General features: G+C 37.0%; 1 protein-coding gene across 1 annotated transcript in view; it reads right to left on the reverse strand.

The window, feature by feature from the left end:
• Positions 1–3,129, reverse strand: part of LOC150097127 (18S rRNA aminocarboxypropyltransferase) — a 36,334-nt gene extending 33,205 nt beyond the window's left edge. The window contains exons 1-2 of the mRNA XM_090407400.1: positions 2,894–3,129; positions 385–592 (exon numbers count right to left, since the gene is read on the reverse strand). Of these exons, the coding sequence (XP_090263526.1) occupies positions 385–592; positions 2,894–3,026 (341 nt within the window). The 5' untranslated portion in view covers positions 3,027–3,129. The remainder of the gene's footprint in view (positions 1–384; positions 593–2,893) is intronic.
• Between the last annotated feature and the right edge of the window lie 12,024 nt (positions 3,130–15,153).

The raw sequence follows: 15,153 nt of genomic DNA on the forward strand, positions 1-15,153 counted from the left end.
AAAACACTATACGTCCACTGGACATCCACAGATGCATATGGTCACTCCGATGCTCAGTGATGTGCCACACCAAAAATACTAATAACAAAAAATATCATCCCATTCGAGATCAGGTCTTTTAAGCAAAATGACACCATAACATAACTTATGTGGGGGTCATGCTCACTTTATAACTTATAACATTATCACTTTCAAAATCTTCAGTTTCTTAGACTGAATTAGTTTGCTAGTTGGAAATGAAAGCATACTTCTTCCAATAAAAATCTGAGTTTTGCATTTATAAAAATTTGAAACTAACAATTATTGAAATTCTTATACACAAGTTTAAAAACTTTAATATTTTAAAATTTATAAAATCAATTTCCAAGAAAGAATGAAGCATACTTATCACTTGGGCTGACACAACTAGTAGCAATAGGACTAAGGATAATACCATTGAATCTCTGACCAAGACGCAATGTTTTCACCAGACCAAGACGATGTAATTTTCTTCCTGAACATTTCTTTGGATCGCAATGTCCCAAGTCCCACATTGAAACAGGAAAAGGAAGCTCAATTTGATAAGTAACATCTTCTGGAAGTTGCAATTTTTCTGCATAATGATAACATCATATTCTTATACACAAATTAACATGATTTAATATCTAACAAATGCAATGAAATCAAATACAGATAACTGTCATACTTCACGTGTGATGTTATCATTTAAAAAAAAAAGTGCAATAGTTTTCAGACTGCATTAAAGTGATTTGTTCAAAGGCTATTTTTTTTTATTAATCTATTGGGTCTGAGTCCACAGTTCAAGAGGAGCCTCAAAATGAATATATTCGTTTTTATAACTGTAATCAATTCTATTATATTTATTTTATTTAAGAGCCTGTGTAGCTCAGTAGAAGTGGCAAAAACTTCAAATAATGTCGGTCTCTGGGTTCCAAAACCTAAATGTACTGGTGGGTCAATTTATAACATTTCTGCTACATGTATACTTTTTGTGAATGTATATGTCAGCTTCTGCAATCAGTATTTTTAATTGAGGGATGGAAACAATACAAATAATAATAATATGTATTCGCAAACCACTTGTCATCTGCTTGTTTATTAAATGGAAAAACAGAATACGCAAGAGAGAAAAAAAAAATCCATCATCATCATCAAATTCCTGACATGTACCCTCAAGGGATGTAAAGGATATGATAGTACTACATGAAAAATTTACATCATTACTAACTTCCTATCTACAATTTTCCTCCAAATCATTCTGTTACTTGTCAAAACACCAACATTATCAGATCTTATGTTTCTATCGTCTAAGGCAGTGCTTCCCAAACTTATGGATGTAAAGGCCCCCTTGGAAAAATTGAAATATTTCACGGGCCCCATCGAAAAAAAAAAAATCGCAATACAGACATATTGTTATAATATTTATTATATTTATATTCAATACAAAACATACACAGCAAATATAGCAAAAATCAAATACAAATATTACATTTTTAGCATCTTACATACACATTTGACATGGTACACACTTAGTCTTAAAACATTTTAAATTTGTTTTCATTATTCCATGGACCCCTTCAACAAAACTAATGGCTCCCAGTTTGGGAAGCGCTGGTCTAAGGCACTTTGTACTGTATCAATCCACCTATATCTTGGCTATTTTCCTGCCAACCTGGCAAAGAACACTTGTTTTGCTAATCTTTCCTCTCTCATTCTGCTTAAGTGACCATACCACCTGAGATTAGCTCTGCTAATGCAATCCTGGATGCCGACAATGTCAAGTTCTTTCCTAATATCCTCGTTTTTAATATGATATTGCCATTGATGCCATCTGTTCACGCCTCTAAGCTTCCTCAGGACTCTCATATCTGTGGTCTCTAGTCTTTGGTTAAGTGTTTTACTTCTGACCCAGCTCTCAGATCCATAAGTTAAAACTGGTTTGAACACTGTCTTGTATACAGCTTATTTAGTGTTCCGACTAATTTCTCTCTTATTCCATATGAATTTATTCAACTGACTTCCTACCTTACCAGCTTTGTTGATTGTGTTGTCTATTTCCATATTTAATTTACCATCTGGCCCTTCAGAACACACACAATTTACAGACAAAAATTACTAGTTGTGGTGGTGTTGGAGGTAGGCGGTAGATGGCGTTGAGGGAGATGATTCATAGTAGAGGTTAGGTGTAGAGATAGTTGTAGATTACCTCCCGCGATGAGTCTTCAGACTCCTTGGAGGTATCAGGAATAATAATAATAAATAATAATCTTCACTAAAAATCGTGCCTAAGTAGCTGAAATGTTTTACTTGTTCCACAGGTTCTCCATTCAAAAGACAGTTGACATTTTCAACGATTCTACATATTTTCATTGTCTTTGTCTTTTTATTGCTCACCTTCATACCAGATCTATGATATCCCTCAGATATCCTCAGATAAAAAATAAAAAAAATAAAAAATCCCTCAACCCCCAAGTAAAACCAGACGGCCATTCTTGAAAATTGGCCTGGCATATTATTTCCATCACTGACATGCTTATGACAGGCAGGTTAAATGTGCCAAAACCAGTCAAGTAACTGGTGATTTAAAGTTCCTAGTTGTTCCTGTAACGGTAACAACTAGGAAGTTGAAATGTAGAAACAGAAAAAAATATTTTCATGAGTATTTTCTAGTGAGGAAATTCCCTGTATTCTGCTACCTATTTCTAGGGGTGTGGAATAAGTTGTACTGGGAGCTAAATGCCCGTTATATAAGAGGTATAACACGGATAACATGGATTTAAATGAGTTAAGGGTCACCCTTGGTGAGTCGTTACACCAAATAACAAAAAATATCATCCCTGGAAAGTGCTTATGATAAAACATATTATGAAATATGCTAATCGCTGTTATATACCTTCTTTTGAGAAGAGATCTGAATCAGCTTCTTCGCAAATACCTTCTTGTAAGTTGCGCAAAACTTCTTTCTTTTTAGCACGACCGGCAGCGTGTTTTTTACTTGTATGTTTACCTTTTCTTCCACAATTCATTATTACTTATTTCTAGAAAGTGATCAGTCATAAAACGCAATATTATTTAATACATATGTAGGCTCTATAACATAATATGATATGAGAGGCTTATATTACTACACGTGTCCCATGTGTAAACATAAAATGGTAGTAAATAAGATAGTGTTCGAAGCCCCCTCTACAGTCAGGATATCCCTCAAATACAAAATTAAGGAATTCGGAAATCAGTAAACTGGTAAAGCACGCAACCTAACTCAGCTAGTGCCAGCATTTTAGGTTTCTTACAGCAGTGGTGGATCCAGAGAGATTTTATTATTATTATTATTACCTGATGCCTCCAAGGAGTCCAATGACTCATCGCGGGAGGGCACTCTACTTCACTCCGCTACACCCCGTTCCCCCTACTATTCTTGCATTATACACAATTATAATCAATGCCATCTACCGCCTATCATCACTACCAGTATTAGTTAGATTTTATTTAATTGATATTGCAGCCGAAGTAAACTATGGATATGAGGATTGCAGATTATGATGAAAATTACATGTGTTCTCTGGCGAGCTTGTTTTGCGGAATAAAAAAACTCTGTTCGTCTGTATGGAAATGGTTCATTTACATTCATCTGAGAAACACCTATATATAAGCCAAGCATCCATGCTGGGATTCAAACCCAGGTATTTTCAACAAGAAAGGCGATGTCTCATCCTCTCAATTGTGGCGCTCATAGAGTTAAGAGTGGCGTTTTAGATACTGTGAGGGGAGAGGGTTTGAGAGAAATTTTATAATTACTTGCTATTCAGTCGACCGTAGAACCCACTCTACTTAAGACAAATAATACACTGTGTTAATATTGTGAACAAGGAGATTCGAAACTTTACCATTCTTTACGATGACGTTAAAAGTAGTGATAATCTTGGGACAGCCATATCTGATTGTCTGCAAGTAATGATTGAAATGAAATAAAGCTGAAAATTAAGTTTGCCATTATTTGTTATGTATTTTACTTCAAACTTTCAGTTAAGATTTACCCGTTTGAAGTCAAAGTAGTTTCAGTTTCTTGTAATTTTCTAGTTATAGCTGATGCAAACAGCCTCTTAAAACATTTCAGAAAAATGTATCTTTTTTTAAAGATTTTTCAGCTTTATACATAAACGCATAAAAATCATCGCGCTTCTTTCCATTGAAATATGTTTCTATAATTATCATTAATTTTAGTCTATTATTATTATTAACAGAGACCTCCAGGGGAGACGGGGGTCTCAATGAGGAAGGCCATATACTACCCAGACCAGCTCTCTTACCTGTTCTTAAATTCATTCATACAAAATGCACACACAACTCCAATGGCAATCCATTCCAAACACGCGCCACCCTCTGAGAGAAAAAATCAAATCCCTACTCCCTTCTTAGGTGGCATTCATTCTCAACTTCCAAGGAGATTGTCCCGTCTTTCCCCACCCACTATAAAATAAAAAATTCCATCAATATAATAAGTCACAATCATATCGCTCCATTTTCTCCTATTTGCTATTGTTTGCAGTCCACAAATTCCAGATCTGTCTTTGTAAGCAGTATTCCAAACTTGTAAGGAGTATTCCATAATGTCAGAATCACAACAGAAATCTGGAGATCAGACCTTCGCAGAATAGTCCAAGTGAGGCCTTATCAAGGCCTTGTGATGAGACAAAATGACTTCCTAACTTTACATGATGAAGCTTATTTCAGCATTGCAGTTATCCTCTGGGTTGAATTTGCAATCTTTGCTACATGACCCCTGAACTGCAACTTGCTATCTATGAAAACTCCGAGATCCCTAGCCTCATCAGTTTCTTCAAGCGTAGTTCCACCAATATAATACAAAATTGGACATCTAATCACGCCAAAGTGCATGATTTTCCATTTATTAACATTGAACGGACATCCATTTTCCCATGCCCACGATTACAGCCTATTCAAATCATTCTGCAAGTACTTTATATCAGCCATACTGCAGATTATGCTACTTATCTTTGCATCATATCACATGCAGCTATTTTCCGTATGTCACAAGTGAAATACTATCCAATGTCATTAGTGAATAGATTAAAAAACAATAGACCAAAGACTGATCCTTGTGGTACACAACAAAGATCAGTAAGTTTCTTCATCCAGTGAAGATGTAGGTGAATGGAATGTTGCATACACCAGGATGATACCTTTTAGTAAAATGACCACTTTAGTCGTCATTTTACTACACAGTTCATAATCTCTTCTGCATCTGCCACCCGTATACTATTATTCAGAAGAGTTATTACATGCAATCGATTTTCTGCTTGCTCCATAATGAATTCACTAAGAGAAAACTCTTTCTAGGGAAGCATTGGAAACATGCAGTGTCCAAATATATTCAACAATGGTTTTCATTTTGAAAATCTTGGTAAACTAACAAAAATAATCCAAGCATTTGATAATAGAAATAAATCCATATATGACTAATAAGTTATTAGTATGTAATATTTCTGAAGTTTGTTTTTGAATGTTATACTCTCTTCTCACTCTCTCTCTCTCTCTCTCTCTCTCTCTCTCTCTCTCTCACACACACACACACACACACACACACACACACACACACACACACACACACACACACACACACACACACACACACACACACACACACACACACACACACACACACACACACACACACACACACACACACAGCAAGATGTACATGTACTACAAAATGTACTCGATAACTGTATGTCTGTTTTAGGTTTATGAGGAAAACCAACCCCATGGCCACAGTCCTGAGACTAACTCAGAGCTGAAAATAAAACTACGAAACAATAAAAGCAATATAAACAATAAGTGCCTCTGTAGCGCAATTGGAGGTACGTTGCGCCCTTCGATTGGAAAAGACCTAAGTTCGATTCCCGTCGTGACGGGAAGAATCTTTATATGGACTTTTTCAATTGAAGGTGAGTTAGCCGATCTCATACACAGGTAACAGGTTTTTTCTCCTGGAACGATTTTTCATTCCGCATACAGACAAATCGGTCCTTCAGAACACACGCAATTTACAGACAAAAAATACTTGTTGTGGTGATGAGTGGTAGATGGCGCTGATGTAGTTGATTGGTAGTGGAGGTTCGGTAGTGGGGGAGTTGTACAGTGGGTGTCCTCCCGCGATTAGTCTTCGGACTCCTCCGAGGTGTCACGAATAATAATAATAATAATAAAAGCAGACGAAACAATATAGAGACAAATCACTACAATAGATAAAACTGATACGCATACCGCATATATGCATAAAGGATGGTTTTGCATATCATTGCATGTCATATTGTCCAGATTTATTCCTCACACTTTCGCACAGACATTTGGTTTCTGCAGTGCATATTCTACAAATATTTCCATGAAAGATTTTCCCCTGAAATAGCATCAATAATTCCCCCACTTAGTACTAAGCTCGTTGGAACACGTGCAACTTCCGCCCACCACCTCTTCATGGTACATCTTGAAACTCACAGAACAAGTTTCTTTTCCTCCTCCATCCCTGCTACCGATGTACTCTAGAACAATTTTCCCCTGATGTTCTTCCCAAGGAACAGAATATACAGGCTTTTAAATCAAATGTAAATAAGTTTTTTCTTTTCCAACTACTCATACACGGTACTATTGTACTATGGGTTGATCAACCAACCTCTCGTGTATAATAAATAAATAAATCAGTTAACGCCTTTTATTGCCTTAAAGGGAGTAGGCGAGGCCTCTTAACCCTATCTAGCTTTTGGAGACTGAGTGGGCAGTTCAATCTCCACCGGTAGCCAATCAGAGATAGCTGGCCCATGTCTATCACTAATTATAGCAGCCACCGATGAAGAGGCTGGCAAACAAGTGCTGCCATCTCTTGGTACCTAACCCTAACAAGATATGTTACTGTCTGATATAATGTGGGTACTACGGTCGATTTTCTTGAGTTTACGGGATGAAAAATCCGAGTTTCCGGGAGGATAAACCCGTTTGCCCATGCCAGAGATCGACTAACTCGGGATTCGGTCGAAGAAAGGCTTAGAAAAAGTTCCTCCAGTCGGAGACTAGACTTGAACTTAAGTCTGACTTCAAGCGACCAAGCGCAGAGGACGCAAGCGCTACTTCCACTGAGCTACACAGGCGTATGGACTCAATATAAAAAAATAATAATAAAATTATTCGATCACTTTCGTATTAAATAAAATAAATATGCATGTTTGGGGAGAGATTGAAGATATGCATGTGAAGAGAATTATAGAAGAGAGAGAAGGAGAGAGAGAGATTATTTGTGCAAGAAGTAACATGCTTATGGATAATGAGCTGTTATTAAAAGCGAGCTCTAGCAAATGCGAATGGTGTAAATGTAAGGTAAGAAAGTAATGGAAGAGATGAAAGCTGAGTTGCCAAAGATGAGGCAAGAGATTATGTGTATATTAGAATCGAGAATTACTGATCTGCATGGAAATTTGAGAAAAAATGAAAGAAAGTCGGCAACAAGAAGAATGTAAGGATAGTTATTGGGAGACCGTTGAGCAAAGTGGAAGATAACAGTGTGGTAGATAAGGTAGTCATAGTGGTGCCTAGGTGTGATAACGATGAGTTGAGAAGGCGAGCAAAGATTATGAGTTGTGCAAGGAGAAAGGAGTCTATTTTGTGAATAAGTGGAATGAGCTTGAGCGACGGATAGAGTTTGGGATTGCATTTAAATGGATGTGATGTAAGTCTGCTGCAGGAAATGTTGCTGAAAGAAAAAATAATGAATGAAGTAAATGGAAGATCTCATGAAGCAGAGTTGATTTGGAAGAGCAGAAAAGTTTGGTTTGGAAGTTTTTGAATGGAAAGGTGAGTGAAATGAGTAAAGAGAATGAGAGAGAAGAAATAAGATGAACAGAAAGATTGGGGGATCAGGAGGGACAGCCAGATGATGAAAAGTTGGGGAGAACTATGAGAAGTAGAACGGATGTTGTAACATTGCAAGAGGGGCTTGAATAGACTGAGTGAGAGAGAGAGTGCATTGGATGTCAGTCAGTGTAGCAAAGTGTAAGGTTTTAAAATTTGGGAAGTAGAGATGGGATGCAGAATAAAAAGATTAGTAAGGATATCTGTAAGTTGGTGAAGAAGATGAAAGATCTGGAGGTTATGGTGGAGAGGGACTTGAAATTTCACAGACATTTTGCTAACTCTGTGAAGACAGCATAGCGGATTATGGTAATGATGCAGAGAATATTAACATACAGAAGTAAGGATGTTTTATTCCATTGTACAAGGCTTTGATAAGGCCATATATAGATTCCTGTATACAAATTTGATCATATGGTTTTCAAGGATCATCAGATGTTAGAGAGGATTCAGAAACGATTGATTAAGTCATTTTGGAGTCTTTGGAATGTATGTATCAGAACAGATTGAGAGGATACACTTTGCAGAACCCATGGATGGAAGGACGAGGGGGAACTGATCAAAGCATATAAGTTGGTAAGGAGTAATTATCGGATTAATGCAGTTGAGATTTTTCAAAGAATAGTTGGAGATAGGAGGAGAATAAAAAGTCATCCCTGGAAGGTGTATAAAGAGAACATGAGGAGAAGGATTTTGGCTTGGAGAGTGATGGGTGATTGGAATGCACTGTCTGAAAGTGTGGTGACTTAATTCAAAATGAATGCATTTAAGTCAAGATAAGACGAGCTGTACAAGAGTAAGTACACCTCCAGCAATGAGTTTCTTGATTCCACAGAGGTCTCACTCATAATATATATATATATATATATATATATATATATATATATATTATGAGTGGCCCTTCCAATGCATAATGGAAGGGTCACTACCCAGACACCGGTTTCGACCTTTATTGAGGTCTCATTAGTGGGAGCAAGACCAGGGAGAGATACCAAGGTGGAAGTAATGCAGGAGTAAGCATTACTTGTCTTCTAGCCATAACAACTACATAATTATTTGTTTAAGGTAAATAACTTCAGTGCTTCTTAAAGTTAAAGTACTGCAGCTACAATCCATCGATAAATTCCATTCCAGGTATTTCCTAAAAAATACCTGGAAAAAATGACTTTATATATTTGCTCCAACTTTCTTCTTCTTCACTAACTTTTTATCATGAATTCAAGGGGAGCCTGAACCAAATCGATACATACATTCCTGCTGTCTGTTTTATATATATATATATAAATTCGTTGTTACAAAATAACTTCGCTCTCTCTCTCTCTCTCTTTCTCTCTCTCTCTCTCTCTCTTTCTCTCTCTTCAGCTACTGTCTCATAGATGGTCAGGTTTCACATTATGTCCTCCTCCAAAGATATTTGCATGGGCACTGTTCAGGAAAACTAGTATTCCCATATACCCCCATTACTGCTAAACTTACAAGAGTCACAAGAGTAACAGCAACCAAACATCCTTTTACAGTTGAACTACTGACTCACCAAACTATCACTCCCAATCGCATTTTTGTGGAAAAGCCTTCCTCGTGAAGTATCTCCTGAACTATCCACAACTTTAAGTATTGTATAGTATCGACCAATTACATTGCTCTCAATCCTAGCCCCCATCTCTCCCACTGCAGCATTTCTTTGCTATATGACTTGTCGCCTCTCGTGGGAGTGATAAAAAACAAAAAAGTCAAACTTCTATGAATATCCTTGATTTTCTTGACACCCATTAAAATCCTATTGAGTGTATTTATGAACCATAATCCAATACGAGAAAATTGGCCTGACAAGAAAATTATATATCGGTATGATGACTATTCCCCACCCGCAGTACAAGCTAAAGTTTTTTTAATGAAGCCTAAAGTTTGCTATGGGCCTGTGCAGCTCAGTGGAAGTGGCGCTTGCGACCTCTGCACTTGGCCGCTCGAAGTCAGGCTTAAGTTCAAGTCTAGTCGCCGACTGGAGGAACTTTTTCTAAGCCTTTCTTCGATCGCTTCAAGAGTTAGTCGATCTCTGGCACACGCAAGCGGGTTTTTCCTCACTGCAATTCGTTTTTTTATCACGTAAACTCAAGAAAATCGACCATAGTACCCTCATTATTTCAGACAGTAACATATCTTGTTAGGGTTAGGAACCAAGAGATGGCAGCACTTGTTTACCAGCCTCTTCATCGGTGGCTGCTATAATTAGTGATAGACATGGGCCAGCTATCTCTGATTGGCTACCGGTGGAGATTGAACTGTCTAATCAGTCACCGAAAGCTAGATAGGGTATAAAGGCCTCATCTACTCCCTATAAGGGAATAAAAGGTGTTAGCTGATATTTTTTTAATTAAACATCGTCATACGATAAGTAAAGTTATATCAAAGATCCAATTTCAATACTGGATGTTGAACTTAAAGAAAATTGCTTCGTTTCCTATATGTTGCAAACCCTATGATATCTAAACTCTTGACCATATGTTGCATGACTCTGAGTATTTGTAATATATGATAATTTAATGTTTTAAGGAGAGTGTAGTTCTTTTTCGCTATCCTCAGTAATGTATGAATTCAATAAAATTTACAATTTATTTAATAAAATTTATACCTAAAAGTATATGCCATCTAATTTTTAAATAAATAAACAAAAAAAAATAAAATAAAATATCCATATATTACAAACATCCAGTGAGATCTCAACAGATGTTCAAGTATTAAGAACTCCATATAAATTTTATAACTATCAAAAGACTACTCTGTCTTTCACAATTCTACTTCAGCTCCATTCCCACTACATTCTAGAAAACAAAACCTAAAAATATCTAATGTTCTTTAATCCTCAACGGCAGTAGGCGGAATTCTTTAGCTCTATTTCTTTTGGAAATCGGTAACAGCTGGTCTCCATTGATAACCGTCTCTGGTATTTGAGTTCATAAAGACCGACTTCAGGAGAGAGTTCTCTAAAAGGCTGCTTATCTATCGTGTTCCCAAGACCTGGCTGGCATTATTATCTCAGACATTATGATTCGAAGGATTTTTAGAGTTTGTTGAATTAAAAACCTGAGGTTCTGTGAAGGGGGAACCTCCCTACTGCTTTAAAGTTCTACTAATAGGGAAACCAACTGAAACAAGATTCGATTCTAGTCGCCGAATAGACTCGAACCTATAACGACCTTTCATCTGGCAATCTAGCATTATGGACAACAAAACGTTAAAACAGACACGTGAATAACCGGAATAGAAAGGAGTAAAATCGTCTGATGCTAATGTTAATATCCATGCCGAAATAGCAGCACTTGCTAGTGTTAGTTCATTGAAACGCACTCCTCAGATTGCTCATATTAAATAATTAATTTATAATTAAACCTGGATCATTTCCAATATTCAATCATTGCCTTCTCGACTGACAAGTATCTTCAAACGTTTGGGTATCATCCCCTTTTTCTATGTGTATGTCCTAGGGAGAATTACATACAACCATTCTTTTATTATTCATGATAACATCACAGGCAGCAGCGTTGCTAAGCTTTTGGTGCATTTGGCAAATTCACAGCTAAACGCCTTCTATAGTGTGACAGTTTCGATAATTGGTAAACTATCCTGCCACTTATTATACTTAGAAAATTCTTGACCAAGTTGGCAACATAGAGTTGAACTGCAAAACGTATTCAGAGTAGTAAGGTATTTATTAATTTTAAACCTCTCTTCTGTGTTCGGGAATGCTTTTAATGGTACTTAGGGATGGAGAGGATATGATCTCTTGATACTGGTGACAATTTTAATTTTGTTATCACATACGGTGTATCTTGTAAGCCACCACCTTGAGGAGACTTTGATCTCTTTCTTTTTCATGTCCATTTATTCCCTATAGGGAGTAGGCAAGGCCTTTAAGTTCTGTCCAGTCCCCGTTGGTAGCCAATCAGCGATAGTTGGCACAAAACTATCACTATTTCTGCAGCAATTATACACAGCATCTGGTGAAGAAAGGCAGACAAATGCTTCCATATCGTGGTCCCTTACCCTAACGCATGTTGTCTGAAATAACGTGGGTTCTACGGTCGATTTTCTTGAGTTTATGAAGAAAAAAAATCCAGTTGCTTGCCCATGTCTGAGATCGAACCGATCGAAGAAAATATTACAAAATGTTCCTCTACTCGATGACTAGATTCGAACTAAAAATGGTTTTCTTCTGGCAGTTTACTGTTATGGATACAGCCACCACTTCCACAGAGCTCCACAGGCATTTTATGAACTGCAATGCTAAAACGAAAGAAATAATTCTTATGCTGGGGAACAAACATCACGGTGTGATCACTCCTGACTTTCATCAACTTCAAGGGATAACTCTTGTTCTTAGTTTTTTATAGGGTGATTCAAAAAGATGAACTCAATATTGTAAGTCTATATATCAAACATAGAACTAGTGACAAATATGATGTAAAGTATATTTGATTATACACACAATAAAGTTTATAGATGTCCAATTAAAGTTTATAGTTGTTCAATCTGTTCCCTTCCAGCAGCACGGATAACATCAAGATGGTAGCTGAATTCGTCTCAGGTTCTCCTCCAATACACACGGTCTGCCCGAGCTTTTTTCCTTACAAAAACAACCTGTTTACTCAAATTGATAATTCCAACGACAAATGCTTTTCCTCGTTGGAGGTTTAATGTTGAAACGCACACTGCACTGCAGTCGCCGACTCAGTTTTAATGAGCTCACGAACGCAAAAAATTCTGTGCTGCATAGTAACCATTTTGCTCACAACTGACGCAGCTGCACCGCTATGCGCTCTAGAGGTAGAATTTCAAATTTTAGGACCTCCTCTTTCAATTGTTATGAGCATTCACATGCGATGTATAGTTCAGGAAATATAGCCACACGAAATTGAGTCCATCTTTTTGAATCATCCTGTACTGTATTTCATTCCATGGTAGATCACATTATTTAACACAGTTCTCTAATTTACATATCGCTAGTTATCCCACTTACAAACCGTTTTTAATATCATATTATCTTTCTGAATCCAGAAACAATACCTGTACAAGATAATCTAGAAGTTAATCAAAGCTGTATACACAACGTAGTCTTATTCGAGGGAATAATAACTTTTATAAGGTGGCTTTCATACTTATACCTGTATATGTCAGTTCTTTTAATTAATGCATAAATCCTGTTATCTCTGCATTTCTCAACGTTTCACTTTAATTTCAAACTTGTCTGCTACCTTCCTCAAGAGTTCTGTGGCTTCTCCAGTATTCCCTTTATCCACAAGAACAGACTAAAGTCTGCTAAAGAATGCTCCAGTTACTCTTAATAGTGTCATCCAGAGAAGTTCTCTCTCTCTCTAACCATAGAAAGGACCGTATCTAGTTGTAGGTGATTCGTTATATGTTTAGCATTCTTTGAGTGATGGTGATATTACAATGATTATTTTTAACCTTCGAGTTGTGGTACTTTAATGTATTAATGATAAATATGGCGATTTTTTTTTCCTTTGGTTAACTGGAGAAAAAAAAAAGGATAATTTGTACATTGCTATTTTCAGAAACACTCATAAAGGCATGTTGAATTTTACTGGAAAATTGCTGTTATCCTCCATACCAGCGCCTTAAATTATCCAAGAGGATATTATTATCCATTCCTAAGTGCAGAGCGTAGATACATAGAACGAAGAAACATTTATCACAGGTCTTTTTGTCCTAGACAATGGTGATGTATATCAATATGCAAAGGGCAGAGCTGTTCTGAAAGCTAGCTGTACCGAAGTGGGCAATTTCACACCTGGACTTCAATGGTTTGTAATCCTACTACTCAGGAGTATGTTGAAGCCTAAGCAGTACCACACAAGATAGCTGCTAAGATGGTCAATTTGCAGTAACTTATTTAAATTGTAAGCAGTATTACTGAGATAACATATGTTTAGGATTGGGAAGCCAAAACCTCTAAACTACTCTGGAAGTTGAAATATTTCGATATATATTAACTTCCTTATGCAAATTTCCACAGAAAAACTTAATGGGTTTCTTGTATAGCTGGTTCTCTTGAGGTTAGTCACATTAGCAAGATACTGATAGGCTAGGAAAATGCTAGTAGTTTTGAGGATTGTTGTTGCCCTGGAGGAAAGTAACAGTTGTCATTTTACTAGTCCTTGAAGCTGTCAACAGTTTTGGCTTTGAGATGATTGATTTCAGCAGTGCCTGAACTCCAATCGAGTTCAGGCACTGCTGAAAAGGGAAGGGAAGATGTTAGAAACTCTTCCTTAGGGACTAAGAGAGAGAGGGATGTTAAATGAGTTTTAGACTCCAATCTTGTGCTGGATTTCATCATATTTGATGTTAGTGCTTACACTGATTTTTTTATAAGATGTTATAGAAGTTTTGTCCCTAAGGGTATGCATGTCATCCTCATAGACCATTATTACCTTGGACTCCTTTGTGAGACAGGAGTGGAATTCCTCTTCCAGGACAATAGTTATCAGTTGTTTAGAGAAACGGCTGACCCCTTTCTCTAGGCAATTTGTTCGACTCCTTTCTGGATGTCAAACAAATAAGATAAGAATCCATTGATCAAGTGGGTGGCACAACTCATTGTGTAGCTATCTTGGATCATGGAAAGGATTCCCCTACTGATCTCACTTTCAGGAAAATGTTAAATGGAAAGAGATCACGGATGTTATCGAATACTCGGTTCAAGTCTATAGAAAGCAATGCCATTGAATATTTTTGATGTTTACAAGATGAAGCAGATCTCCAATGAAAAACAGCAAATTCTATCACACTGACTGTGATGCCATTCGCATGTGCTCTGGATGATGCATTTTCATCTCTAGCTGCAGTCGATTGTTAAGGACATGGGTGAGGATCTTGAAGCCCGCGTTTGTGAGGATAATGGGTCTCCAGTTTTTTTTTATTATTATTATTAGGGAGTTTCCTATTAGCTTTGGGGATGAAAAGAGCATGTTACTCCACCAACTTGCATGGTATATTTTCGGAGGATAGAAAATTGTTAAATAGTGCCATGAGAATGGGCAGAATAAAATCCCATGCATCATGATAAAACTCAGATCCCAGCTTTCTGATAGATATTATGGCTCATGGGCTGCTGTGATCTCAGCCACCAAGATGAGAATTAACCCTGCTTTGATGTCCACAAGAAGGCGACGATGTTTCAAGAGAATAATCTTGAAAGGTACTATCTTCCTAGTA

This window comes from Typopeltis vanoorti, chromosome 17 (genome assembly GCF_054136105.1).
Source record: "Typopeltis vanoorti isolate ZY-2024b chromosome 17, IOZ_Tvanoo_1.0, whole genome shotgun sequence".
NCBI lineage: Eukaryota > Metazoa > Arthropoda > Arachnida > Uropygi > Thelyphonidae > Typopeltis > Typopeltis vanoorti.